The 24,788-nt window shown below is 48.5% G+C and overlaps 2 protein-coding genes across 2 annotated transcripts in view; both read left to right on the top strand.

The window, feature by feature from the left end:
- Positions 1-1,298: 1,298 nt before the first annotated feature.
- Positions 1,299-10,433, top strand: EEF1AKMT2 (EEF1A lysine methyltransferase 2). The gene is made up of 6 exons (XM_066554987.1): positions 1,299-1,372; positions 2,231-2,296; positions 2,826-2,940; positions 6,017-6,124; positions 6,957-7,173; positions 7,922-10,433. Exons 1-6 carry the CDS (start codon positions 1,317-1,319, stop codon positions 8,047-8,049), a joined length of 690 nt encoding a protein of 229 aa, XP_066411084.1. The 5' UTR covers positions 1,299-1,316; the 3' UTR covers positions 8,050-10,433.
- A 6,361-nt stretch (positions 10,434-16,794) lies between these two features.
- The window catches only part of FAM53B (family with sequence similarity 53 member B), a 46,927-nt gene continuing 38,933 nt past the window's right edge, over positions 16,795-24,788 (top strand). Inside the window, exon 1 of the mRNA XM_066554450.1 lies at positions 16,795-16,867. The gene's annotated coding sequence lies outside the window, so the exon portion shown is untranslated. The remainder of the gene's footprint in view (positions 16,868-24,788) is intronic.

Here is a 24,788-nt window from a genome sequence, read left to right as displayed (position 1 = left end):
CCGCCGCCGCCACGGCGCACGCGCGCCGGACGCACGCCCGCTTCCGGCGGCCCTGCGGGGTGTCATGGGGAGTGTAGTCCGGGGGGGGGGGGGGCAGTGGGGCATCCTCATGGGAAGGGTGGGAAACGGTGGGAGCAGTTGGAACATTGAGTTTGGAATAGAGCCCCGAGCCCAACCTGTGACCGATCATCAACTTGTCAGCCAGCCCAGAGCACTGAGCGACACGTCCAGGGGTTCCTTGGACACCTCCAGAGGTGGAGACTCCTCACCCTTTCCAACCTTTAACAACCTTTAACTACGGAGACATTCCTCCTGATGTCCAACCTGTCCCTGCCCTGGCCGAGCCTGAGGCCATTCTTTCTCCTCCTGTTCCTGTTCCCTGGGAGCAGAGCCCGACCCCCCCGGCCGTCCCCTCTTGTCAGGTGTTGTGCAGAGCCACAAGGTCCCCCCGAGTCTCCTTTGCTCCTGAGCCCCTTCCCAGCTCCCTCAGCCCCTCCTGGGGCTCCAGATCCTTCCCCAGCTCTGTGTTCTCCTCCCTGGACACGCTCCAGCCCCTCAATGTCAGTCTTGTCATGAGGAACATTGATGTGCTGGAGCTTGTCCAGAGGACGCCACAAAGGTGATGAGCGAGATAGACCCCCTCTGCTCTGGGGTTGTTCACCTGGGCAAGGCTTCAGGGAGAGCTCAGAGCCCCTTCCAGGGCCTGAAGGGGCTCCAGGAGAGCTGGAGAGGGACTGGGGACAAGTGATGGAGGGACAGGACACAGGGACTGGCTCTCACTGCCAGAGGGCAGGGATGGATGGGAGATTGGGAAGAAACGCCGCGGTTCACACACACGGAGCTGTACAGGAGGCAACTGTGCAGCAGGGCTGTTTATCACTCTCATTTCCTTATTAAAACACCTTGCAATAAACCTTGTAACAGCAATAACGTCTGTGACACTTGCAACGAATAAATATCGAAAAGAATATAAATATTGAGCTGATTTTCATGGAATCACGGAGCGGTTTGAACTGGAAGGGACCTTCAGGGCCATTTAATTACAACCCCTGCTATGATCAGCGACAGCTTGCACAGACCGGGTGGCCCCATACCCCACCCAACCCAGACGGGATTTTAGGTGACGGCAAGGATTGGGAAACATTAGAAACCACGCCAGGCTCCGGAGCGGGCCGGATTCAGGTTTTAAAACATTATAAACCACTCAGGTGCCCGCGCCCCCCTCACGGCCGGATCAGCGAGCCCGGCTCCTCCCGCCCGGGAGCGGCCGCGGCCGCTCCGCCCGCAGCGCTCGCTGGTTCCGGGGCGGGCCGGGCATGGCGCTGGCCGGGGACGAGCCCTTCAGCCCCTCGGTGCTGGGCACCAGGGAGCAGTGAGTGCCGGGGAACGGGCGGGTGCCCCACCGGGGCGGGCACGGGCACGGGCACGGGCACGGGCGGGACGGGGCTCGGAGCCACCCGCGCTGGGGAAGGCGGCCCGGCCCACGGCGCGGGGAGGGGACATGGAAGGTGATTAAGGTGCCTCTCTCGACACGAACCGGTCCCTGGTTTATGTGTTGTTTATTTGTTTAGAGGATGTGTGATTCTGTAGAGTGGTGCTGCTGCACAGAGGATAGAGTGCTCTCTGCCTTTCATGGAATCATGGAATAGTTTGGGTTGGAAGGGACCTTAAATCCCATCCATAGGCAGGGATGCCTTCCACTGTCCCAGGCTGCTCCAAGCCCTGTCCAGCCTGGCCTTGGACATCCCCAGGGATCCAGGGGCAGCCACAGCTGCTCTGGGCACCCTGTGCCAGGGCCTGCCCACCCTGCCAGGGAACAATTCCTAATTCCCAATATCCCATCAAAATCTACCCCCTTTCAGCTTGAAGCCATTCCCTATGTCCTGTTCCTCCATCCCTTGTCCCAAGTCCCTCTCAGCTCTCTTGGAGACCCTTTAGGCACTGGAGGGGGCTCTGAGGTCTCCCCAGAGCCTTTTCTCCAGGTGAATCCACCCACCGCTCTCCCAGCCTGGCTTCAGCCTTTGGGGATCTCCAGGCATTCCCAGGACTCTCTCCCACATGTTCATGCTCTTCTTATGCTAAGGACCAATGCCTCACTACCCTCACAGTCAATTTCTTCCAAATATCCAACCTAAATCTATCTTTCAATTTTTCTTCCCATCCCTCTTTCATCTAAATATTTCCCAGTATTAATTATGATATCCTCTCCTTTCTTCCCTCCCAACTCCAGCTGGGATGCTGCCTACGAAAGAGAACTGCAAACTTTTCAAGACATTGGAGATACCGGGGAAATCTGGTAAACAAAATAACTTCTGCAGAGTGTTTCTCTCGTTTCTTTACCGTAAAAGACATTGCAAAACCTCAGACAGCAATACAATGAGTTAGTGACAAAATGATGGGGAGTTTTCCCATTGAAACCAGCAGTTCCTCTCTGGCCCAATTTCACAGTGAAGATTGCTCAGCTGCACTTGGACAAGTGTCATTACACAGAAATTGAGCTGGTAATTGAGCTGTATGTTACTGGCAAATGTGCTTTTTATCCCTGAGCTCAGGTTTAACTACACAAGTTGCCCTTGCTCCTTCCTTTTTTAATATATGGATGTTTTCACCTGCCAGAGTTGGTGTTTCAGTGAATTTTAAGGCTGCAGGATTAATTTTCATCTGAAGAAAGCAAACATGAAATATGAACTATGGCAGCTTTTACTTGAGTAACAGTAATAAGGGCTTTGCAAAAGCTGAAGAGAATGAGTGATGAAATAAACTTGCTGTACCTTTTTCACATTTTTTTTCTCTGGTTTAATTACCTGAGCCCTTGTTTTTTGCAGGTTTGGAGAGGAAAGCATGGTGCGCATAATCAGGTGGCTGGAAAAGCACAAGGTCCCCCTTGACAGCTCTGTGCTTGACATTGGGACTGGGAATGGTGTTTTACTGGTTGAATTGGTTGGTATTTTGCAAATTTTGTGTATTTTTTATACAGAATCAGAGCAGTTCAGATACAGTTCTCACAAGTGGTAGTGGTAGTCGTGTAACCTGTGTGAAACACCAAAAGTGTCAATACTTTAGGCTTCAAAATTTGAAGTCTTTCTCTAAATCAATCAGCCTGAGCATCCCTTTTAACTTTATCTTCCCGTTTCCCCACATTTAAATCTGCATTTCTTCCCACTGTTGTTTAAACTCCCCCAGATAAGGAAGTTAAGTTGATTAATTCACAAAGTACCCTCATGTACAAAAACAGACCCTTTCTCTGCACTCAGTTCTGATAATAACACTCATTGTTGATACAAAAATGTACATAAACCCAAGGGATTTTATGTAAATAACTTTAAAAGTTGTTGACACTTCTTTTGAAGAAGTGTCCATTTCTGTCAGGGTGGGAAATCTGATCAGGTGTGTTCTGAAGTTTTTGTTGTGCACAAGATGTTCAGGGATTCCAGTATTTTTTCCTGGTTTTGATTGATTTTTTTTTTGGTGTAATACTGCAGGAGAGTTGGTAAGAAAGGGGCTGTCAAATTGTCACAGCTTCTGTTGTTTTTCATTCCCCTTTGGCTCCATTAGTTCCTGTAGGAATTGGAAGGACTGAAAGTCAAAGCCTGGTTTGAAGTGGAATTTTTTATTTAACATGGACTTTGATTTTAGAAGATTTTAAAGCCTTTATGGAGACTAGCTGCTACACCACAGCACAGGAGAATTTATGTCACCAAAAGCAGAAACTGCTCTTCTCACTAACAGAAATTAGCCTGATAATGGTGATTGTTGAGAGCAGTGATAGCTCTATCATGGCTGAAATACCCAACAGAAAAATCTTATTTGTAAGACTTCCATTTTATACTGACTCCACTTGCAAATGGGAACTGAATTTTCATGCTATAATGGGAAAATGACAGCCTGATAGCTTTTAAAAACTATTAACTCCTGTGAGAGCATCCTCCTCCCTTACATTAAGCACCTCACAGAACTTTCTTTCATAGGAAATTATCAGTCCAGTTCCCTCTTGAAAAGTGGCTTGTTTGTTTTTGCTGAGCAATTCAGCATCTCACTTGCTTAGTAAAAGGATGTAAAAGGAATTTTTTGTGTTTTAGCTGCAAGGCTTGAAAATCAAATTGGAATTCTTTTGGCAGCTACCATCGGACTGTTCTGCCATTGGAGTTGGACGCCATGATGGGATAGAAATGGCAATACTGGAAAAAACTCAGTCATAGAGGACATGAGTAGCAGCTCTCTGCAAGGGAGCTGCTTGAGGGTACATAAGTATCACATAAGTGGCACCCCTTGCTGTTTTTATTATCCCTGTGAACTTCAGGGATCTGGGAGCTTGGATTCGTGACATAATTCTTTTGCCTTCCAAAAATTCCAGCTCTTCTGAGGAAACCTTGCTGCCACAGAAAGCTCTGGCCTCCTCTGATTTTTATAAGTGATGTAGGAGCCACCACTATTGAAGATTGAATCATCTCTGAAGTGGAGAGTGTTCAGCAAGTGGGGGTGTCAGCCCTAAACACAGGGCAGAGCTGATAATGTTCCAAACTCCTGCTGCTCTTCAATCTCCTGCTCCAAGCAGCAGCAGCAGGCTGCTGAAAAATCACCTCCAGGGCAGCTGCAGGGTGCAGTGTGGTCACGTTTGGCACAAGTGAGGGATCCCTTCCTGTCACAGTCAGGCCCTACAGGTTCTGCAGCATTTAATGTTGTTTATCTCTAAACCTTCCTTCTCTGCCCCCGAGACTAGAGGAGTGAATGGGAACTCCCTGAAGTGACTCAAGCCTTTCCTTTGCAAACAGAGGAGCTGTTGTGGGAACCACTCCTCCACCCCCAAACCTTCAGCACAGGCATCTGAGGAAGCCTGCTTTGCTCTGGGGAGGATCGTGGGCAGGAGCCTGAGCAATAAATGTTCTCCATCCCATGCAAACAAGAGTGGCTTTGTGTTCAGCTGCAATTAGCCCTCAGTTCAGAACAGCTGGTTAGCACCGAGCTCAGGCCTGAGGGGCTGCTGCAAGGAGGAAGGACAGTTGTGGAAACTCCTCATCGTTTTCCTGGCAATTGGGGAGTCAGCCTCTGGAACAAGCAGACAGGCAGCTGCTTGCTTAACAGCACTCCATGTGTTTTTCCAAACCCCAGCCTCCTCCCTGTCTGTGCTCTGACAACCTGCAGCTGGCCAGAGGATCAGAGCTCTTCCATCAGGTTTGCATCTTGCCAGACACGTGGGATACCCTGAGTTTATACCTTCTACCCCAAGCTGGTCCCTTCAGCCTCTGCCTCAGAGCAAGGACGTGTGTCCCTGCTCCCCTCTCACGTGCCCAGCTCCAGCTGATGCCAGGAGCCCACCTGCTTTGCCAAAGGGCTGCTGGGATCTCACTGAGTTCCCTAAACTGAGTTATCCTTATCTCCAACAAACTTAGATTAACAAAGTCTCTGTGTGCTATTATATGTGGTGCATAACCTGCCTGAAAATTGCTGATACAGACACCTGGCAGCATGCAAATGGTTGTATTCAAATAGACATTAGCATGAATAATTAGAAAAATGTATGATTTTGCAGTGGATTTCTGTTCTAGTGCAACGTATTACATCTTTTGGCTCTTAAAATTTGGGTTATAAACTAAATAATTACTCAATCTCCCATGGTACATGTCAGAGAGGATTTTTTCTCTTATTTTGCAGCATCTGTCACATGCCATCACTGAAAATTCCTGGTTTCTAAGTTACTTTTGGTGCAGATAAGAGAGCCTGTTCCCCTCCAGGGTGTTACTTTTCCCAGTTGTGCTCAGTTTTCCACTTGACGTAAACCAGCTTTCAGTCACCAGTCATTTTGGTGAGGTTTTTTTGGCAGAATAAAGTTATTTCAGCTCATTCAGCTATTGAGCTCTCGTAATGGTAACAGGTACAAAAATGACTAAAAGGTGAGTTGTGGTTTTTTTCCTGTTATTAAGAGGAGGAGAGATGAGATGGATTATAGGTAGGGAATGTTCTGGCTGGATAAAAACAATTGTTAGCACACTGATTAAGATTCTCTGCTTCTGTCTAGGCAAAGTCTGGCTACATGAATCTCACAGGGATTGATTATTCACCTTCTGCAATACAGCTTTCAGAAAAAGTAAGAGAGAAAGAAGGGATGTCTAACATTAAATTAAAGGTAAGTCTTGAGAGAAAGGTAATTGAGGAAATAGAAAGCAATTGAGCCCAAGATTAAATGAGCTAATTGATATTCAGATGTACTCAGTGTACTGAATGAATGATGTCTTTTGAGAGTCATTTGTGAGAGAACTCTACCCAAATAAATCTATTTACAGGAAGATTTTTGGTCTTTATTTGTTTTTTGTTTGTAATAGTCATTAAGGCGAACAAGAGTTCCCCTGCTTGGAACAGGGTGGTGGTTTACCAAATGGCAAGTTCTGTATTTTAGCTGCTACATTCTGAATTTCAGACTTGAGGTAGAGGAAGAAATCCTTAAGTGATAGAATGCCTACCATTAGCTGAACAGCAGGAAGCTTGAGAGGCCTTGCTGGAGCATGGGTAGGAGCAGATGACCTCCAAAGGCCCCTTCCAGCCTCAGCCACGCTGGGATTCTGTGGCTGCCTGTCATTCTGAGCTCTCTGCTGTGCTCTTCTACCCTCCTGCTCCCTACCTGTGAGATGTCTCTGCTCCTGTGTGTCAGCTGTAAAATCTCTTTGTGGCAGGCTCTGTCTGTTCTCCTACATTTGTGCAGTGCCTGGCACATGGCAGGGATCAAAGTACAAATAATGATTTAAAGAATGAGCTTCGAGTGTGTTAGTTTGGGCTTTAGATTCCAGCAAATAGATCATCACACAATGTGTGGAGAAGAAAGAAGCTGCCCTGGCACTGTGAGTTACCCCTCCCTGAGCACACCCATGGTCAGGATTGAAGCTTTGTATCCCAAACTCTTGCTTGGCATTAAAGATTCAGCAGCAGAAGATTGTTCTCACAGCTGCAGACTTCTGGTTTAGGTAGAAGACTTCCTGGCACCCTCAGCTGAGCTGTCAGGCTTTGACATTTGCATTGACAAGGGGACTTTTGATGCCATCAGCCTGGACCCCAGCGACGCGGCGGGGAAGCGGCAGCTGTACGTGGCATCCCTGGGCAGGGTGCTGAACCCAGAGGGCTTCTTCCTCATCACCTCTTGCAACTGGACCAAGGAGGAGCTGCTGAACGAGTTCAGAGAAGGTAGGCAGCTGAGCAGAGCCCTCTGCCAACGTGGGGTTGCTGAAGGAAGGGATGAGGGAATTGGAATGTGTGTGTTAGCATATTGACTTTCCCAGATCAGGATTAGAGGAGGTGGAGCGATTGGTAAATGCTCCAGCCTGTCTTCCCTCTGTTTTCCTCAGGAATTACTGCTCCTGTGTTTGCCAGTGCCAAGGGAGGACAGGTTTGCTGATGCTTTGGAGGTTGGGAATTTCAGTCTAATTCCCCTGGGAAAGTGTGTGTGTGGCTGGCTGATACTTTTTGGGTCCTTGATTACCAGACCCAGTTCACCCTTTGATCGCTCCGAAATTGGGGTAACATTGTTACCCATGTTTAGGGGAACTGGCAAGTCTGTGACCTTTTCTATCACTTTTGATCCACTTAGGGGTTTTTTTAACATGCCAGTCAGCTCCTGAATCTCATGCCTGAGGCTTGAAACTCGGTGTGGATCTGAAACAACCATCCCTTCTGGGGAACCGAAATTACTGGCAAGTTCTCATCTTTTCTGCCATTAATTTGTGCAAGTCAGCCAGCTAGGATTTTTATTATCCATGGAAGAGTTTCAGCTGTATGAAGCAGTGGTGCAGTGTAACAGTACAGTCCTATAAACTCACAGATTAACTGACTTGCAAGTTTTCCAGACGAATAAAGAATGGTTTGCAAAGGGTTATCCAAGAGGCGAATAAAACAACTTCCTTCTAATAAAAGCATTTCAATTTCTGTCTGGCAGGATTTGAAATTCTGGAGGAGCTGCCAACACCCAAGTTTTGCTTTGGAGGAAGAATTGGAAACAGTGTAACAGCATTGGTTTTCCAAAGGAAAAAAGTGAGGCCATCCATCTTGGACAAATTAGATTAGATGAGAAAAGTCTGAACTTTAAACCTGACAGAAAACCTCAGACACATCTGTAAATAAATGCTTTTGGAGTGCACAGTAAAATACTATGTATGGAGCTCTAAGGGACTATAAAACATTGCCCTAGAAACATTTCAGCTTTGCATAATTTGCCCATAAATTGTGTCCTTGCTACAACCTCACTTGTTTCAGAGAAGCTGCAAGTTTGCAAGAGAGAGGAAAATCAGATGTGCTAAATACAGAGACCAATATAACTGAATGATATTTGTGTTTGAAACATAAAGATTATCTGATATTTCATTTCTGTGCTGGTAAGCAGTGACCTATAGAGGTAAAGGTATCCTACAAAGCAAAAATCTCATTTCTCTCTTGTGCAGTGGAATAGGGAACAAGCTTTTGCAGTGTGAGTGCTGGCTCTTTAATGAACACGAGGGTGCCTGTTAGGGAGGGAAATGAACACAAAATCCACAGCACTTTCCAAAAAGGACCAGTTGGTACTTTAAATTCAGATTTTCAGACTTAGCATAATTGTGTCTCCTCTGAAGTAGCTCAGCTCTTTTCCCACAGAGGGAGTTTTTTAAGTCTCCCTTTCCTGAGTGTGTTCATGCCTGGTCAGTTCCTTTCCCTGATCTCATGAATACATAAAGGTGTGATGTTGCAGCCTCTGGTGTGTGACATATGCCTCCTTCATTATTAACCTGCTGTATGGGAATGTCTTTAGAGCCACAATGACACGAAGTTTCCCAGTGAATTTCTCAGGGTGGATTTTAACTGCATAAATCCAAAAGAATTCCAAGCATAACTATCCATTCCTTGTTCCTTTATTTTTTAATATGTATTTTTTAAACTTCTCTGTGCAATCCTTTTGCTCAATTTCGTTGCCTTCATTTCTTCTGTTTTGTAATCTCAGAATATTGCTGTTGCTTGAAAGGCAGGAAAATGAGATTTCTTCATGCCTCGACAAACACATTTGCAGGTGACAATAAACTTGTTCTTTCAAACATCAAGGAGGCCCTCTTAGGCAATCAGGTTTAGTTTCACAGGCAAGGTCATGTTTGCTTATCAGGGAATTGCTTCTCCTACTTTCCATGCTTCTCCTCATTCCCAGGGCTCAGGAGATCTTTAAGGGTCAATAAATACTTCCAGTCCTTTCCCAGGATAGGAATCAAGGCATTCTTTTGCACAGTGGTGAGTCCTCCCTCTGTGACCCATCTGTTGATGTTTTCAAGATAGAAATCTTATTGCTGCATCTTTTTTTTTGCAAAATGAAATATATTCAATTGGGAGAATGGTTTGTCAGCAGCACTGAAAAAATTCAGTCCCAGAATGATTCTTTGTATATTTGGTCAGAGTTGGGTTCTAATCTGAGTGCCAAAAGCAAGGGCTTGTTACCATTTGTTGTAGTCCTGTGTTCTGCCCCTGCCCAGCAGCCAGCTGGAATGCTAGGAAATGTAACTGGGAATCCAAACAGAGAAATTTTTTTAGCATAGTAGCACAAAGGATTCAAAGTGCACTGCTGATAACAGCCTCAGTAAAAAGCCTGTGACATTTTTGGCATCAGGTAGGGTTAATTCAAGGAAATTTTAATTTTCAAGGACTCTGGCAGGATGTGTTTTGGGCATCTGTTTTATTCCCATCTGTAATTTTTGCTAATGAAGGCATGATGTGTATTTAATCATGGGATGAAAATAAAATCAGGACTGTCATGGATTTTCTTTTAATCAATTACTTGGAATTTAACCATAGATTCCCACTCCACAAGATATGGAAGGGTCAGGGCAAGGATTGTTTTCTCCTTTTCACAGAATTGATTATTATTAGTTTTTTTTTTCTGGGTAGTATTTTTATATAACTCGTAAAGCTAAGAAATAAGCTTCTTAAAATTGCCTGAAAATAAGGATTTCTGCATCTGATCTGTAGTTTGCATATTCCTTCAGTCCCAAGCACTTCCAGGTGTCACTGGAGAGCAGAAAAACGCTTGTAAAACATGTTTTAGGAGCTTTATTTTAGGGCAACAGTAACCAAAGGCTTACTATTTAAAATCTGCTGTTGGAAACCTGGCATTTTCTGGATAATGGAGTCTAGGAAGTTGCTCAAATACTGACTTAGGCAGTGGGGTAATTTTGGCCATGAGGATTTGGAAATGACTTGTCCAAGACTGTCCTTGATTTGGGGCAGTTCATGAAATGTTGATGCATTTCAGCGAAAAAAAACCCCAAAAACATGGAAAAAGAGGCAGAGGAATAAGCAGTGATTTAGGAGGAGCAAGTCTTTGCTGGAAGTGCTCCATGATGGTTCCTGAAGGTTGGAATCTTCATGACTGCCCAGCTGTGTGACTCTTGGTTCCAGCTGCTAAATGCAGGAGAATAAATGCAGCATTTGCAACACGTTTCACTCCTATTGTTTTGCTACCTGAAAACTCTGCCTGTGATTTCCCTGTCAAATATGAGGTTTGTGGGTAGTAAAATGAGCATCTTCCATGGATCCCAGAGGTGGCTGAGCCCACAGGCTGTTCCTGCAGGACTGAGTTTAGGCTGGCTGATGCTGCAGAGCTGGCAAACCTTCCTGGAGTGGTTTTGCATAGAGTGTGGGCAGAACAGAAAGGGTTTGTGTTCCCTGCTTCATTGACAGCATGCTGAAGGATGAAATTCTCTCAGGACTGACCTTTTATTCCTGGCAGATTGAGGATGGGTTTTGGTGCCTGAGCCCAAGCAAAGCACCTCCACCATCATCTGCTCTTGGTACAGCTCAAACCTGGCTCCTGATGCCTCCTATTGCCAAGAAAACTGGGTTTAGGGATTCTCTTCTGAGGCATTTACTGGGAGAGCCCATTGAATTCATTGCAGGGTTTGTGCTACTGAAAGAGCTTGGAGTGTTTTACACTGGAATTTTATGGGGCTTATCACAGAGCTGAACTGTCAGGATGAAATATCTGAGAGAGGTGAACAAGCGATATTAATGAAATAATTATTGATTTGAGATGTCTGTTCCAGGAGAGTTTCTACACATGGGACTCTGCTAGAGTGTCAGATAAATGGGTTCTCAAGACAGAAAGCCTTTGCCCTTTCAGCATTACAGTACCTTCTTTAAATAAGTACTCCTATAATCATTTTTATAGGGATTAAAAAGTGAGAAATACCAGACATGAAAATCATGGCACAACTGAATGAACACAGAAAATTCAGAGGGAAGGATAATGTTTCCTTACTCTTGACTTCCCTTTTGGTGACCAGCTTGTTATCTGCAAGAGAGGCATGTTCATTTGATGGCCCTTAAGGAGCAGGAATAGTTCAAGAATCCCAGAATGCTTTGGGTTGGAATGGACTTTAAAAACCATCTCATTCCAACCTCTACCATAGGCAGGGACACCTTCTAATAAACCAAATTACTCCAAACCCTCCCCAGCCTGCCCTGCAGTGCTCTCCATAGGCTGTTTTTCTAAAGGTTGATTTTTCTTTTTCAAAGGCTTAGGAGATATGAAATGAATATTCTGTTCTTGAAACTCAGTGTAATTTTGTGGTGTAACATGAAGGATTTCTGGGAGCTACAACTGTTTTTAAGAACTGTTGGGTTACATCAGAAACACCAACAGAATTATGGCAGCTGCTTTTCCAGACAGGGCCAGCAGTGATGCAGCATGTGATTACAGGCTCTCTGTCCCATCAGGAGAATATTCCTGCAAATCATTATTGAGAGCATCGTTGCAAAGTGCTGCTGAGGCTGAAATTGCTGTTTGCATTATGGGCTCACCTTCTGGAATTCAAACCCACTGTTGCAACACCATTTCTGAAATCTGGGAAGAGCCAGCTGCCTTGATTGTATCATAGGACTTGAGGTGTTTAACACCTATAACAAAGGAGATTCAGGGTTGTGGAGTTTTTTGTTTGTTTTTTTGTTTGTTTGTTTACCCTGTACTTTTCCAACCAATATTAAAAAGGAGCGTTCAGATATTTGGGGTTTTAAACCTGCAGTTGCTGTTTACAACTCATTATAGCTGGGTGAGGAAGTGCATGTCCCACCACAGAGATCTCAGGTGTGATCCTCTGGAGAGCAAACAATGTTCTCTCCTACAATCTGAATCAGAATTATTTCAGTTCTACACTGGCTGTGAAATCTGTGAGCCCAAAGAGTCAAATGAATGGGCAAATGAGGGGATGAACTGAAATCCCTCACTTAGAACCAGTGGGTTTGTCCCCAGGAGTGCAGGGTGAGGCCAGGTGTGCAGGGCACAGCACACAGATACCTGCAAAGCTGCACAGCTGAGCTGACACAGCCCCTTTGGAGCTATTTTTATGTAAGGACAAGTTCTTGAATAGCTTTTCTGGTGCATTAGGCACAGCAGGCTTCTCTTCATCGCTGACAGTGGCTTCCATGTATTTCTGCATTCCAGGAATGCACTGGCAGCACTGTGGCCATTGTGAGGAAAATCTGCCTGTGCATATACTCTGCTGTGAGCCAGGGTGCCTGGTGTAAGGCTGCCAAATTTTGTGTTTTTTCATACCAGACAAAATCTTTAAGCGTGGTATTTAGCAACATACAGCAAAATTTTCAGTGTTTTGGGACTGGGATTGCTTCCCTGATCTTAGCATGCCGAGAGGTGCAGAACATGGCTTGCTGCAGCAATAACCGCTTCATTTTATAGGCCCTCCAAGCATTTTAATGTATGGAATCATCTCCTGTAAAACAGGAGAGCACAAAGGAAATAATTGGGCCAGGGCTTTGCAAAGCTGTGTGGAGATCTGCCTTTGAATTCCTGTTGCTTGCTGCCTTTTCTGGGATGAGAGGAGGGGGAGGCTGCCCTGCACTGCCTTACCTGCTCTGGGTGGTGCACGGCTCTATCCCATGCTTTGGCTGCAAGTAGGTTGAGCATGACCTAACCCTTGTGGTAGCAGCTAAATTGAGGAGCAATTAATGGCTACCAAGGGCTTTCAGTGAAAGGGGATGAGGTGTTATAGCCTCCAGACAAAGGAGGAAAAGGAACGCTGGCCTGTTTTGTTTAACACAAATAAGGGAAAAGCCAACCTGCGGCTTAATTTCCATTTGTTAGGTAACAGGATAGCTTGAAACGAGCCCGTTTCTCTGTTACTGGAAATTAAGCTGAGTGCTGTCAGGCAAACCAGCTGCTGCCAGGTAACACATAAATCCTGGGTAATCACAAGTGCATGAGCCCGTGCTGGAGAAGCAGAGCTAATAGAGCCCAGTGAGGGAACAGACACAAACCTCAGCACAGTCACTGCAGCAGCCAGGTATGCATGGACAGTGTCATCTGTCAAGTAGAGGTGAGGAGAGCGTGCTTATATGAAGAAATTTTAGCTGTTGATAGGGCTGAGAACCGAAATTCAAGCAGAAGGATCTTTCACCCCAGTTTTCAGTAGTAATTGGCCTTGCTGGTTGTTGCCTACCCCAGGGCTCCTCAGCTCCATGGGTGCTGCACTGCTGCTTATCCAAGGTGGGGTGATGCTTTGGGGCATGTCTGCAGCTGCCTCGGGCTTTGTGGATGATGGACAAATAACTCTGGGCTTTTCTTAAACCAATTGAAACCCAAATATGACTGACAAAGTGATGGACACACCAAGCTCCCTTATGTATTTCATGGCCTATTTCTTTTATCCATCAATGTTTCCATTGCTCCCAGTCCAGAGCACCCGGATCAGGTGTCACTCCCCCTGCCAAGGCAGGGAGGGAGGCAGCAAACACAAAGCTCTTACATGTGTGCAGCAAATGGCCTGTGACATAAAAAAGGGGTTTTTAAGTTTGGTGGAGATCCCACAGTATGCCAAATGTAGTCAGAACTACACTCCTCATCTCAGCCCTCTGCACAGCAATGCTTCACCTGTTTAGGGCATCTGTGATTCAGGTACTTCCTGGCACAGAGCACATTGATCACATTACAGAGATATGCTCATTCCCTGGGTGTGAAATATTTATTAAAAATACTTCTGCTTGCTGTTATAAGGATTTTGTGGATTTGAGGATTTCCCCTGAAAGTGAAGGGTGTTCCTGGAGACCTTTGGTGTAGCCAACATGTCCCTGTAGCCAACATGTCCCTGTAAGTATGTGGCTCCCAGCACAGCTGGGTGACTGGGACATCAGCCTGTGGCTGGGACACTCTGACTCTCTGGCCCTGGGCAAGCCCTTAGCTGTGTTCTTTGCCTGGCAGGAAAAGCAGAAGGATAGACCCATAAATAACTGGGATGGCTCAGGTGCTCGGAAGGACAATGCAGAGTCCTTGTGAAAGGCACGAACTTCTGAAATTGCTGGTAACCCTGGTGCATATGGCATGAATAACAACAAACTGGAGAGACAGCAAAGTGTTGGAAAGGCTACATGGAAAGAAGGCTGTAAATGCAGCCAGATCCTGTGTACAGGGAGTGAAGGAAATGCTGTCTATCCACACTGCTACATTGACATGTCTCAATGGCTTGGACCCCAGAATCACTTCAGAAGGACCGTGGGGATCATTAGACTTTTTTCCTATCCACTGTTTCCATCCCCATCAGGAAGGCTCCCAGTCAGTGGGTAGCAAATGCACTGACATCTGAGACAAAACCACAAATTAAATCAGCTCACAAATGAAATGAATGAATTTTCTGTCCATGAAGAATAAACTCACTTGGCCAGTTCTTTAAAGCTTGAAAGTTATTTATTTTCTTTTTCCCCCTTCTGACAAAGGGAAAAAGCACTGTCCGGAACCAGGGCCTTTGGGCAGCCAGTTATTTGAACAACATTACTGAAAATGCTCTCTGTGCAAAACAGGTTTGTGCTTCACCAACAGGCTTTCACACGTGCTGGGAATTCTCCACAGCCAGCTCATCTGTTGGGAAGCACAGAGGATGAGAGGCAGAAAATGCTGGGTTTGGAGGGAGCTGCAGAAGCAGACAGAAAACAACTTTCAGCTTGAGCCTTGGAGCCCAAGGCTGCCACGGGAATGGATTCAATTATGCTCTGAGCTTTATTGCTGAAATATTCCACTGGGAAACCATAAAAAAACATTTTCAGACTTGATTCCCGAAGTTCTGGAAAAGGAGTTAGCAAGTGTTTTATTGCTACCAGTCTCAACACGTGATAAGAAAAGCAAATACTGAGTGGGATGGAGGAACATGATGCAAAAGCCCCTTCACATCATCAAATCCTTCTCCCTGTTCATCACCCACTCAGACTGGCCACTCCTGCTAAATTTTATGTGTACTGAGCACGGAGCCACTTTTGTTGAGATCAGCCCTCACTGTGTTGGTGGGAGCTGCTCCTTTGTTAAGTATCTGCCCGCTACTTCTGCCTGCCTTCCTCTTTCTTCACTGCATTAAATACTGAGTGGCAAGACTTCCTCGACAGTAATTTGTCGTCCTGGGCAGTGCTCAGCAGGGCAGGACACCCGGAGCACCGCTGAGCTCACGGCCACAGCCTCTCTCGCCATTCATGCCCTTACTTGTCCCTTACTTGTCCCTACATGCCATCCCCAGCACCGTGCCTGGCCATCCAGCCGGGTGGATGAAATTCAGCCCCAGATTCATTCCTGATGGCATCTGTGTTGTCTGCTCGCATATGTTTACGATTAATGTTTGGGCTCTGTTTTGTAATGAGTCCTAAATCTTCCTTTTAGCTGTCATGTCGTTTCCTTGTTCGCTCGTTACGCTCGCTCTCGGAAGGAGCCCGCATGCTGTGCGTGGTGCAGCCTGGGTGGATGGAAAATGTCACCGAGAGCTCAGTGCTGCTAAAGGCCATTCCCACATGAAGCCAAGCAGACGTACCTCTAGTACTGCAGGGGACTCATGGCTCCTTCCTAAACAGGATTCAAGGGAACTGAAGAGGGACTTGGGACAAGGGGCTGGACTCACAGGACAAGGGGGAACAAACTGACAGAAGGTGGGGCTGGATGGGATATTGGGAAGGAATTGTTCCCTGTGAAGGTGGGCAGGCGCTGGCACAGGGTGCCCAGAGCAGCTGTGGCTGCCCCTGGATCCCTGGCAGTGCCCAAGGCCAGGTTGGACGGGGCTTGGGGCAGCCTGGAATAGTGGAAGGCATCCCTGCCCATGGCAGGGGGTGGAACTACATGATCTTTAAAGGTCTTTTCCAACCCAAACCAGTCAATGATTCTATGAAAGGCTGACAAGAATTAAGGAGCGGGATTTTTATTCACTGGTGGGTGCAGGGACGCATGGTGTCCATCTGTGATGTGCCAAAACTTCAGCGCTACTTTTTGCGGGGACCCTTCCATGAGCTGCTGGTGAGTCCGGTTCTCCTGCTCCTCCCCGGGCCGGCCGTGCCACCAGGAGTCACTCTCGGCCTCCGAACGGGCGGCGGAGCCCCACGCGAGCCGCGCCCGCAGCATCCCGGGCTGCGGGGCCGACTGCGGGCGCTGATGCCGCTGCCAGCTCCAGCCCGCGGCTCCCCGTGGGGCAGCGCCTCACCGCCGCCCGAATCCCCCTTGTTTATTATTTTTGGACTTTCCCCCCTCGACACACGCTCTTTCTGGCGATGTTCAACCCGGGCGATGCCCGTTCGGGGCGGCAGCCGAGGGCCTCCCCCGCCTCCCCTCGCAGCGAGCGCTCCGGTGCGCGGCTCCCCGGGGCGGGCGCTCCGCAGGTGCGGGCCGGGCTCTGCCGGCGCTGGCTCCGCTCAGGAAGTGACAAGCACATTTCCTCCTCCTCCTCCTCCTCCTCCTCCTCCTTCTCCTCCTCCTCCTCCTCCTCCTCCTCCTCGCTCCCTCCCTCCGCCCGCCCCGCCCGCAGCACGGCGGCGGCGGCGGCAGCGGAGCGCGGTCGGAGCGGCGCCCACAGCCGGCCCGGCCGGGCCGCTCCGCCGCCCCCGCGGGACGCGCTCGGTAAGCGATGCCCGGAGCGCAGCGGGGCCGTGCAGCCCCGGGGGGTGCCGGGGGGGAGCGGACAAAGGGCGGCGGTGCGCCCTGCCCGGGGACGGGGCGGCTCGGAGGGGATGGGGTAGGAGGGTGGTACCCCCCGCCGCCACCGCATCCCCGCGGAACGGGCTGGGGATGTTCGCCTTTGTGCCGTCGGGTTTCAGCCCGCCCCGGGGTGAGCGGGGGGCACGGCGGAGGAGCCGCCCGGGCGGCCGGAGGGAGCGTGGAGCGGTGGGATGTGTGTCCGGAGCGGCGGGGGCTGCGGGATGCTGAGCCCGACGTGCGGGGAAGGGGCGGCTCGCCGGAGTTTGGGAGCGGGCAGCGAGCGGTCCTCACCCGCTCCGAGCCCTCTGCCTTTGCCACTGGAATTATTTCCTGCGAAAGGATCAACACGTGCTTTCCTTTCTCCGGGCCGAAAGTGCTGCTCCGGGGGGCTGAGGCTCGGCTGCCGCCGGGCTCGGTGCAGCCCTGCCCGCGTTCGGGGCTCAGCCCCGCGGAGCCGTGCCTGAGCATCCCCGCGGAGATGCTCTCCGGCTCTCCCAGGGCCAGCGCACCCTTCCCACCGTGCCGTGCCTCGCGTTTCACTCCTGGCACGTGTGAGGCGGCTCGGGGCAGCCGGACAGAGGGACAGGCCGGTCCCCGGGGGGATCTCCAGCCCCCGGGGCTGCCGCGATGGGACACGGCAGCGCCTTGCTGTGCGCAGTGCCCTGGCAGGGGGGCTGTCCTGGAAAGCCTGTAAGTCCTGTTTCTCCATTCAGTGGCGTCAGGTCGATCGGGTTCTAAGGTACGTGAAGGTTTCACGTACAGCTGTACGCAGAGATTTCACGGCTAAGGGGCTTTTCCTCAATAATTTTAGTTTGCTTGACACGGAGAGAGTTTGTAACAGCGCGGTGCCTGTCACTGAGTTGTGCCGCTGCCTCTCGGTGCCGTGCGGTCTCCACAGACGCTGGTGTACCTTGGCAGCTCATCCCCTCCTTAGGAAATCCTCTGGAGTGAAAAGTGAGCGTAATTTGTTATGAAATAGGCTGATAGACAAAACTTCAGTTGGCGATTGAAACCAGATGTGCATATTTTCCTTTTGAATCCTCGAGCAATACTAAAAGTCTGTTTTGACAGATTAAAAACTACTTGCAAATTGCAGAGGTAGCAGTGTTTTGTGATAATCCAGTAAAAACACGGAGGGCTGCGAGCATCTCTGCCCGGTGCTGGGTATTTCCGAGCACAGGAGATGCTGCTGCCATCACAAAGCACAGATTCCCTTGGCCTGCCTCTATCGTGGGCAGAAATATTTACCAGGGCTTGGCTGAGGGCTGGAAAAAGAAATAAAGAAACCCCAAAACAGTGTAGATGATGTTTCTAGAGAAAATATTTGGGGTGGGTCATGAAACAGATTAATTAGAGTGATAGTAAAAAACCTGAATTTCAGAGTGGTTTGCTCTGTCCGTACCTCTCGTGGCTCGGTGCAGGTTTGAAGTGAGCTTCTGATTCATTTCTTCATTTTTGAGAGTCCTGTGGAGCCTGAGGATGCTTGTGGCAGTGGGTGTGTCACACCCAGCTCTGGCACGGCCCTGCTCAGGGGTGCAGGATCAGGGCTGGATCAGGCACTTTATTGGGAGAAGCATTCAGCCTCCTTGCTTCCAAAAGTAGGGGGGGAAACCCAGCCAAAACCACCTGCCCTGGAATTGCTTCCTTCTCTCCACTTCACCACCCTGCCAAGCCCAGCCACGTGGAGCACGGCCACGCGTGCTGGGCTTGCTGCTGGGTCCCTGCTGGCTCCAGGCTTTCTCAGTCCCAGCTTCAACCCAGAGGAGGGAGGGAGGGAGGGAGGGAGGGGAAACTTCTGTGACTTCCAGCCCTGCACAGGGCCGAGGTGTCCAGGAACCACAGTGGTTATAGAAAGCAGATGGCCTTTTGCTGTAAATGCGAAACTTTGCATAGAAAATCTGTGCAAATCAGTTCAGTGGATAATTGATTTGTGCGAGTGAGATCCAGATTTTTGTATATGGAGATCAGGCAGACTGTGGGACACAGCCAGCACCAATGTAGGTTAATTGTCAGCTATGGATACCTGCATAAAATAAATACATGTGTATAAATATGCACACATGCAAATAGGCAAACATATACCAATAAAAATTCCCAAATCTGCATTGGTTAATTATATGCAATATTTTTTTTTCTAGTAGTAGCAAAGGATTGCTTCACTCTCAGCAAAAGTATAGGCAGAACAAGGCACACAGCTTTTTGCCAAAACACCTGAATTTGTGTGCAGAACTGACACCATGGGCTGTGTCCTGCTGGGTGGGGAGGGGAGTGAGCTTTATCCCACTTGTCTATTTATTATTGCTGGTTGATTTCTGATTGCTCAAATGGCAGCTGTGTGGTTTGAGACTCTTCCTCCTTTTTTCTTTCTTTCTTATAATTTTTCGCATAGAATTTTTTCTTTTACTTGCCAGGATGGAGGTGGTTTGCACTTGCCTTGTAAAATCTCAGATGGAAAAGAGGACACCCCAAGCTGAAAGGGTGGTTTTGGTTTTGTTCCCTTCCCCCTCCCGTGTCACGTGGTTTGTCAAATGATGTTGCTGGGAAATAGTCCTAATGAACATTAATCTGTGGCAGGGCAGACTTTGGACCAACGGGCTGGGACGGGGCGAGGTGCCAGAGATGCTCAGAGCTGTTTGGAGAGCTGGGTCCGGTCTCCTTCCCACATCCCAGGGGAGGGACAGGGCAGGCAGGGCCTTTGTGTCAGATCTGCACCCACCAAAACTCTCTCCTGGAGTGAAAATCCCTTCAGAAATACAAGTTGTGTTCCCGTGGCCATGGGGGACCAGGGCAGCCGAGGAGCTGGGATGTTGCTCCTCTGCAGCTCCTCCTGCAAACTCTCTCCTTGGCTGACGTTTTCTGCTCCTTTCTCTCCCAAAACGGGAGGAGGAGGAAGAGGAAGCAAGCCTGCTGACTCGGGGAAACAGAACTAAAACAAATAAAAGCAGGTCTGCCGAGCAGCAGAGGGCTGTGAGAGCCGTGGGACTCACGTGTGGTGGGAGCCACAGCTCCCTTTGCAGGGGTCCCTGCAGGGCTGGGCAAAAATATCACCAAAACAACAGTCTGCTCCTCCGAGAGCTAAATATAAACTCAGAGGGCGAAGAGGAGGGAATTTTCCACCGTGCTCCTCCTCTGTGCCTGCCAGCCTGCCCAGTCATGAAGCCTGTGGCTGCTCCCCGCAGGGAAGCTCCTGTCCTGATCCCCAGCATGTCATGGGATGAGTGCCACCACTTTCTGCAGGGATGAAACCTTCTGTAAATTCCTTGGAATTGGTCAGGACGTGGGCAGACCTGAGCCCTGGAGCTCTGGTCCTGCCCACAGGTCTCCCCACGAGCAGTGGCCGTGTTGTAGTTGTGAAAAAGGATTTCTCCAAGGTCACACTCTATGCCTGCAGCTGCAGCCGGGCTGCCCATGACCCAGCTCTTTCTGCAGAGCAGCAATGCAGATCGTGGCTCTGCTACAGGCAGCTGCAGGGTCCATGGGCTGCTTTGTTTTTCCAAACTTTTCTGAGCTGGCTGCCTTTAGGGAGACAAAAATTCCCAAGCAAGAGCCTGGCTGGGATGGTGCATCTCAGTACAGCCTGTGGATGTGGGTCTTTTGTCATCAACAGGTGAGGTGGGGATTGAAAATTAAGAAGTGTGGTGAAATTCCAGCCAGAATTTCTCCTGGCTTCAGGTGGTTTATCCATGACTTTTGTAACCTGTGGCATTGGATATGTGTGATACTACATTTTATGCATCTGACATATGCTGTGTAAGATAAATAAGATTTGATATGTTACAAGTTTCTTTGATACATTACAAATTCTTTTCCCAGCTCTTTCTGCAGAGCAGCAATGCAGATCGTGGCTCTGCTACAGGCAGCTGCAGGGTCCATGGGCCGCTTTGTTTTTCCAAACTTTTCTGAGCTGGCTGCCTTTAGGGAGACAAAAATTCCCAAGCAAGAGCCTGGCTGGGATGGTGCATCTCAGTACAGGTTGTGGATGTGTGGGTCTTTACTTATCAATAGGTGGGGTAGGGATTGAAAATTAAGAAGTGTGGTGAAATTCCAGCCAGGATTTCTCCTGGCTTCAGGTGGTTTATCCATGACTTTTGTAACCTGTGGCATTGGATATGTGTGATATTGCATGTTATCCATCTGACATATGCTGTGTAAGATAAATAAGGTTTGGTGTTAGAAGTTTCTTTGAAGTGCAGGGAGGAGTGAACTGCACTAGACTGACCTGGAGGAGCAGCACCAAACCCTGTGGCTGCTCCCAGCACTGCTTGCTGTGGGTCCCTGCATGGATGGGTGGGAAGTACCAGGCCAGTTTGGCTCAGTAGCCACTTCATTTGAGTAATATTTTAAGAACTGGTTGAGTGAGTGTAAAAAATCTGTTCTGGTGCGTTGAGTTTCTGTACCTCCCCCCTAAAAGTGTACCCAAGGGAGACTTGGTCATGGTTTTTGCTTTTAGAGGATTAAATATAGCAGCATCATTGGTGTCACTCCTCTGTAGTCCATTTGAAGCATCCCTTGGGCCACATCATTCCCTGGATTTGTGGCTGCTGGCCATGGCTCTTGCTTTCAGCAGCCAGGGCTCGGGGCTGGCTGTGCGGTAGGTACGGGACCGTGCTGAAAGAGGAGTTTGACTTTTGTGCTTACAAATCCTTACCTCTCCTAGGGTTTGTAAAAAATGGGATCTGGCAAGCTCTGATCCAGCAGCTGGAAAACCTGCTCTCCCTCTCTCTGCTCAAAGCCAGCCCCTGACAGGAAGGAGCTGGGGTTCCTTGGATGGCTGAGGAGGAGCAGGGCTGGGGAGGGGATGGTGCAGGAGGATGTGGCTGCCCAGGTGCATCAGTGACTGGATTTGCTCTCAGTGACTGGTCTGGGCCAGGGGGTCCAGAGACTCACCCCTCATCCTGCTCCTAAAGCCAAGGGCATGAGTTAAAGTGTGTTACTTACTTGCCTTTAAGGTATCTTTTCTGTCCTTTACCCTGTGACAACTCTTGCAGTGACCCCACACCAGCTTTGTGCTCGTCTGCCCCGCTTGTGCAAGTGCCATCATCACTGTTCTGCACCAATGGGAAATGCTAATTATAAGGAAAAGGAGTTAATGCAGACAACTGGTCTTGCTTAGGACAGCCTGGCAGCACAGTTAGGCCAGGTGAAGCTGGCCATTTCTCATTTCAAGTGATGTGGGAAAGTCACAATAACTGTGATTTTTGTGTTTCTGTGGCTGCCTTAACCTTACTGAGAACATCCTTCTGGTGTGCTGGGCAGTAGTTGTCAATGCTATGAAATTACTTCAAATGTATATATTATTATCCCAGTTACCAAGTGCTTTGAGTTTTTTTTTTTTGTCCCAGCTGGTACAAATGAACATTGTATAATATTTTCAAAAGGACAAGTTTTAATATTATGAACTAGGTGCCAAAAGCTACAATTGTGTGCCAAAGCTGAAGAGCCATTATAATTATAAAGATACAGAAAACATTGGAAATATCCATTTTTGGGTTTGTAGACCCTCTGTTAACTCAGAAAAACAGTAAAGCCTAGAAAAGCTGTGGCTGCCCCTGGATCCCTGGCAGTGTCCAAGGGCAGGTTGGACAGGGCTTGGAGCAGCCTGGGATGGTGGAATTTGTCCCTGGCCATGGCAGGGGGTTAGAATGAGATGCTCTTTAAGGTCCCTTCCAGTCCAGGCCATTCTGTGACTTTTGGGCTGTCAGTTGTGCTCTAAATGAGATGCAATGCAATGGATGGTACTTCTCAGAGTGAAAGCACCCTGAATGAAGATGTGCATTGGCAAAATGCAAATGTTTCATTTAGAAACTCTCACCCACATTTTCGGTTGTGCGTGGTTTGTGTTGTTGGTAGAAATTATTTTTCTTGTGGTGGTTTCAGATGTAAGCATTTGAAACTTAATTTAAAGAACAAGTTCCAGCCCTGCAGCGGGGTGGGTTGTGCTGTCCATGCCCTCCCTGTGCCTGTCTTGTGAACCCCATGATACACCAGAAAGGTGGCAGCTTCAAGGGGAGCTGGACACGAGCCAGGCCAGCCTGTGGAGGAGCTGCTCTGCCAGGCCACCCCCTGACCCCTGCACATCCCACCCTGGCACGTGGGGGCTGCTGGGCACGGGGTGCAACAGCTCACCTGGGCTGTGGGGCAGTGAGCCAGGAGAGCCCTGCCCTGTGGATCACCATTTCTGGTCATCTTCTGAGTTAATTCCTGCTAGAGCACAGACTCAGTGAGCTTAAAGGTCTTTCCAACCTAATGATTCAGTGATTCAGTGTCTTTTAGAAAGGCCCCCAGTGCAGTGATAAAGCCGTAGCACTTTATGGCTGAGAGCCCCTGTACAGTCATTTGTGATGCTGTAGTTTATTGCAATGATTATTGTCTGTGTTATTCAGGAAAAAAATTGCACTTTTCCCTTGCTCTGGATCTGCATAGCTCCATCTTCCTGCTGTGCTGGGAGGTGTCCCACTGCTGGTCTGCTCCCTCTGAGGGACCTGCTCAGCTTCTCCTGCCCTCTCTGAGGCAGCCAGGTCATGCTCAGCAGTTACCACTCCTGTCTTGGTCTGTACCTCAGTCTTGAATCCCCCCAGTTACTCCTGGAGTCCCCTCCAGACCTTGGGCAGAGGCGGGGGGAGGCTCCATGGAGTGCAGAACACAGAGGCTGTGCCATCCCTTCTCCTCCTGGAGACCCCAGATTTATGCAGTGGACATATCCCTGCATGCCTGGGGAATCTACTGCACCATGCAGGAGCCTGGGCTCGTGCCCCTGCCTTTGAGGTGAGTGGCTTTTAAGCAATTTAATTTTTTAGGGTGTATCTCAACATCTCTGTCACCAACTGTGCTGGTTGCTTCTCTCTGTTCTGTACCACCACACTGTTCTCTGTATTCAGCACTTTGCTGGTCTCAGCCACTTACAGAGCACTGGTTTTCCTGTTTCCTTCCCAATTACTGCCAGAAATATTGCATGGCATAGGGTGGCAGTGCAGATTCTGCTGCAGTGTCACCAGGTACCTGCAGGTCTGTTTGGGACGTGCCAGTAAAGGGTTATCAGCAGCTGTCATCCACTCCTGTGCACTTCAGTGAGGTGTTTTATACCAGTGCTCCCTTTCACCTGCACAAAGGCTCCAGGTGAGGGGAGAGCTCTTTCCTTGGTGCTGTAATTGTGATTCCTGACTCCCTGACCTTGCACTGAAACCAGAGCCCTGCTCGAGGTCTCACCCACCACATTTACCTGCCTGGCTTGTGCCTGTGCTCAGGGACCATCCCTGCTGATGGCTCAGAGGCCTTTTTGGCATGATCTGATAAAATTGAAGGTGTAAATTTATTTGGAGCTGTTGTTTAAGAAGGATCTATATTTAGTGCCTGCTGTCTAATAGGTTCATCCCAGGTTACTCCTGACAAATGTGACTGTGTTGTTTTCCCTTCTGCTCAGGACAGTAATGTTTATATTCTCTATTCCTTCCTTTTCTGCATCCTGACTAATGATTCCACCATTCTTTCTGTTTTTGTCAGTATGACTTCTTATTGTCCTTAATATCTATAAAATCCCCTCTATCTTGTTTTCTAACAGAACCTGCTGTTTATCTAGCAGTCTCATTCATTTAAGGTGCTGGCCTTATTTTAGGCACTTCATAATGATTTACAAATTCCAGGATTCATTAATCCCTTTGCTCATTAGGGTTGCAAGTTGATACATGTTTTTTCCATGTGATGAAGGTGGACATTTTTGCTGCCCTATTTGTCCTGGGCAATCATTCATGTTTGTGCACTGACAGAATACCTGGCTTGGTTCCCTTCCTGGCAGCTTTGGAGCAGGGCTGGGATGCAGCATTTAGGTCAGTTCTCCTCGGGATGC

The sequence above is a fragment of the Molothrus aeneus genome, chromosome 8 (assembly GCF_037042795.1).
Source record: "Molothrus aeneus isolate 106 chromosome 8, BPBGC_Maene_1.0, whole genome shotgun sequence".
Classification (NCBI taxonomy): domain Eukaryota; kingdom Metazoa; phylum Chordata; class Aves; order Passeriformes; family Icteridae; genus Molothrus; species Molothrus aeneus.
The sequence above is the reverse complement of the archived record's forward strand: the minus strand, read 5'-3'. Positions and strand labels throughout refer to the sequence as shown.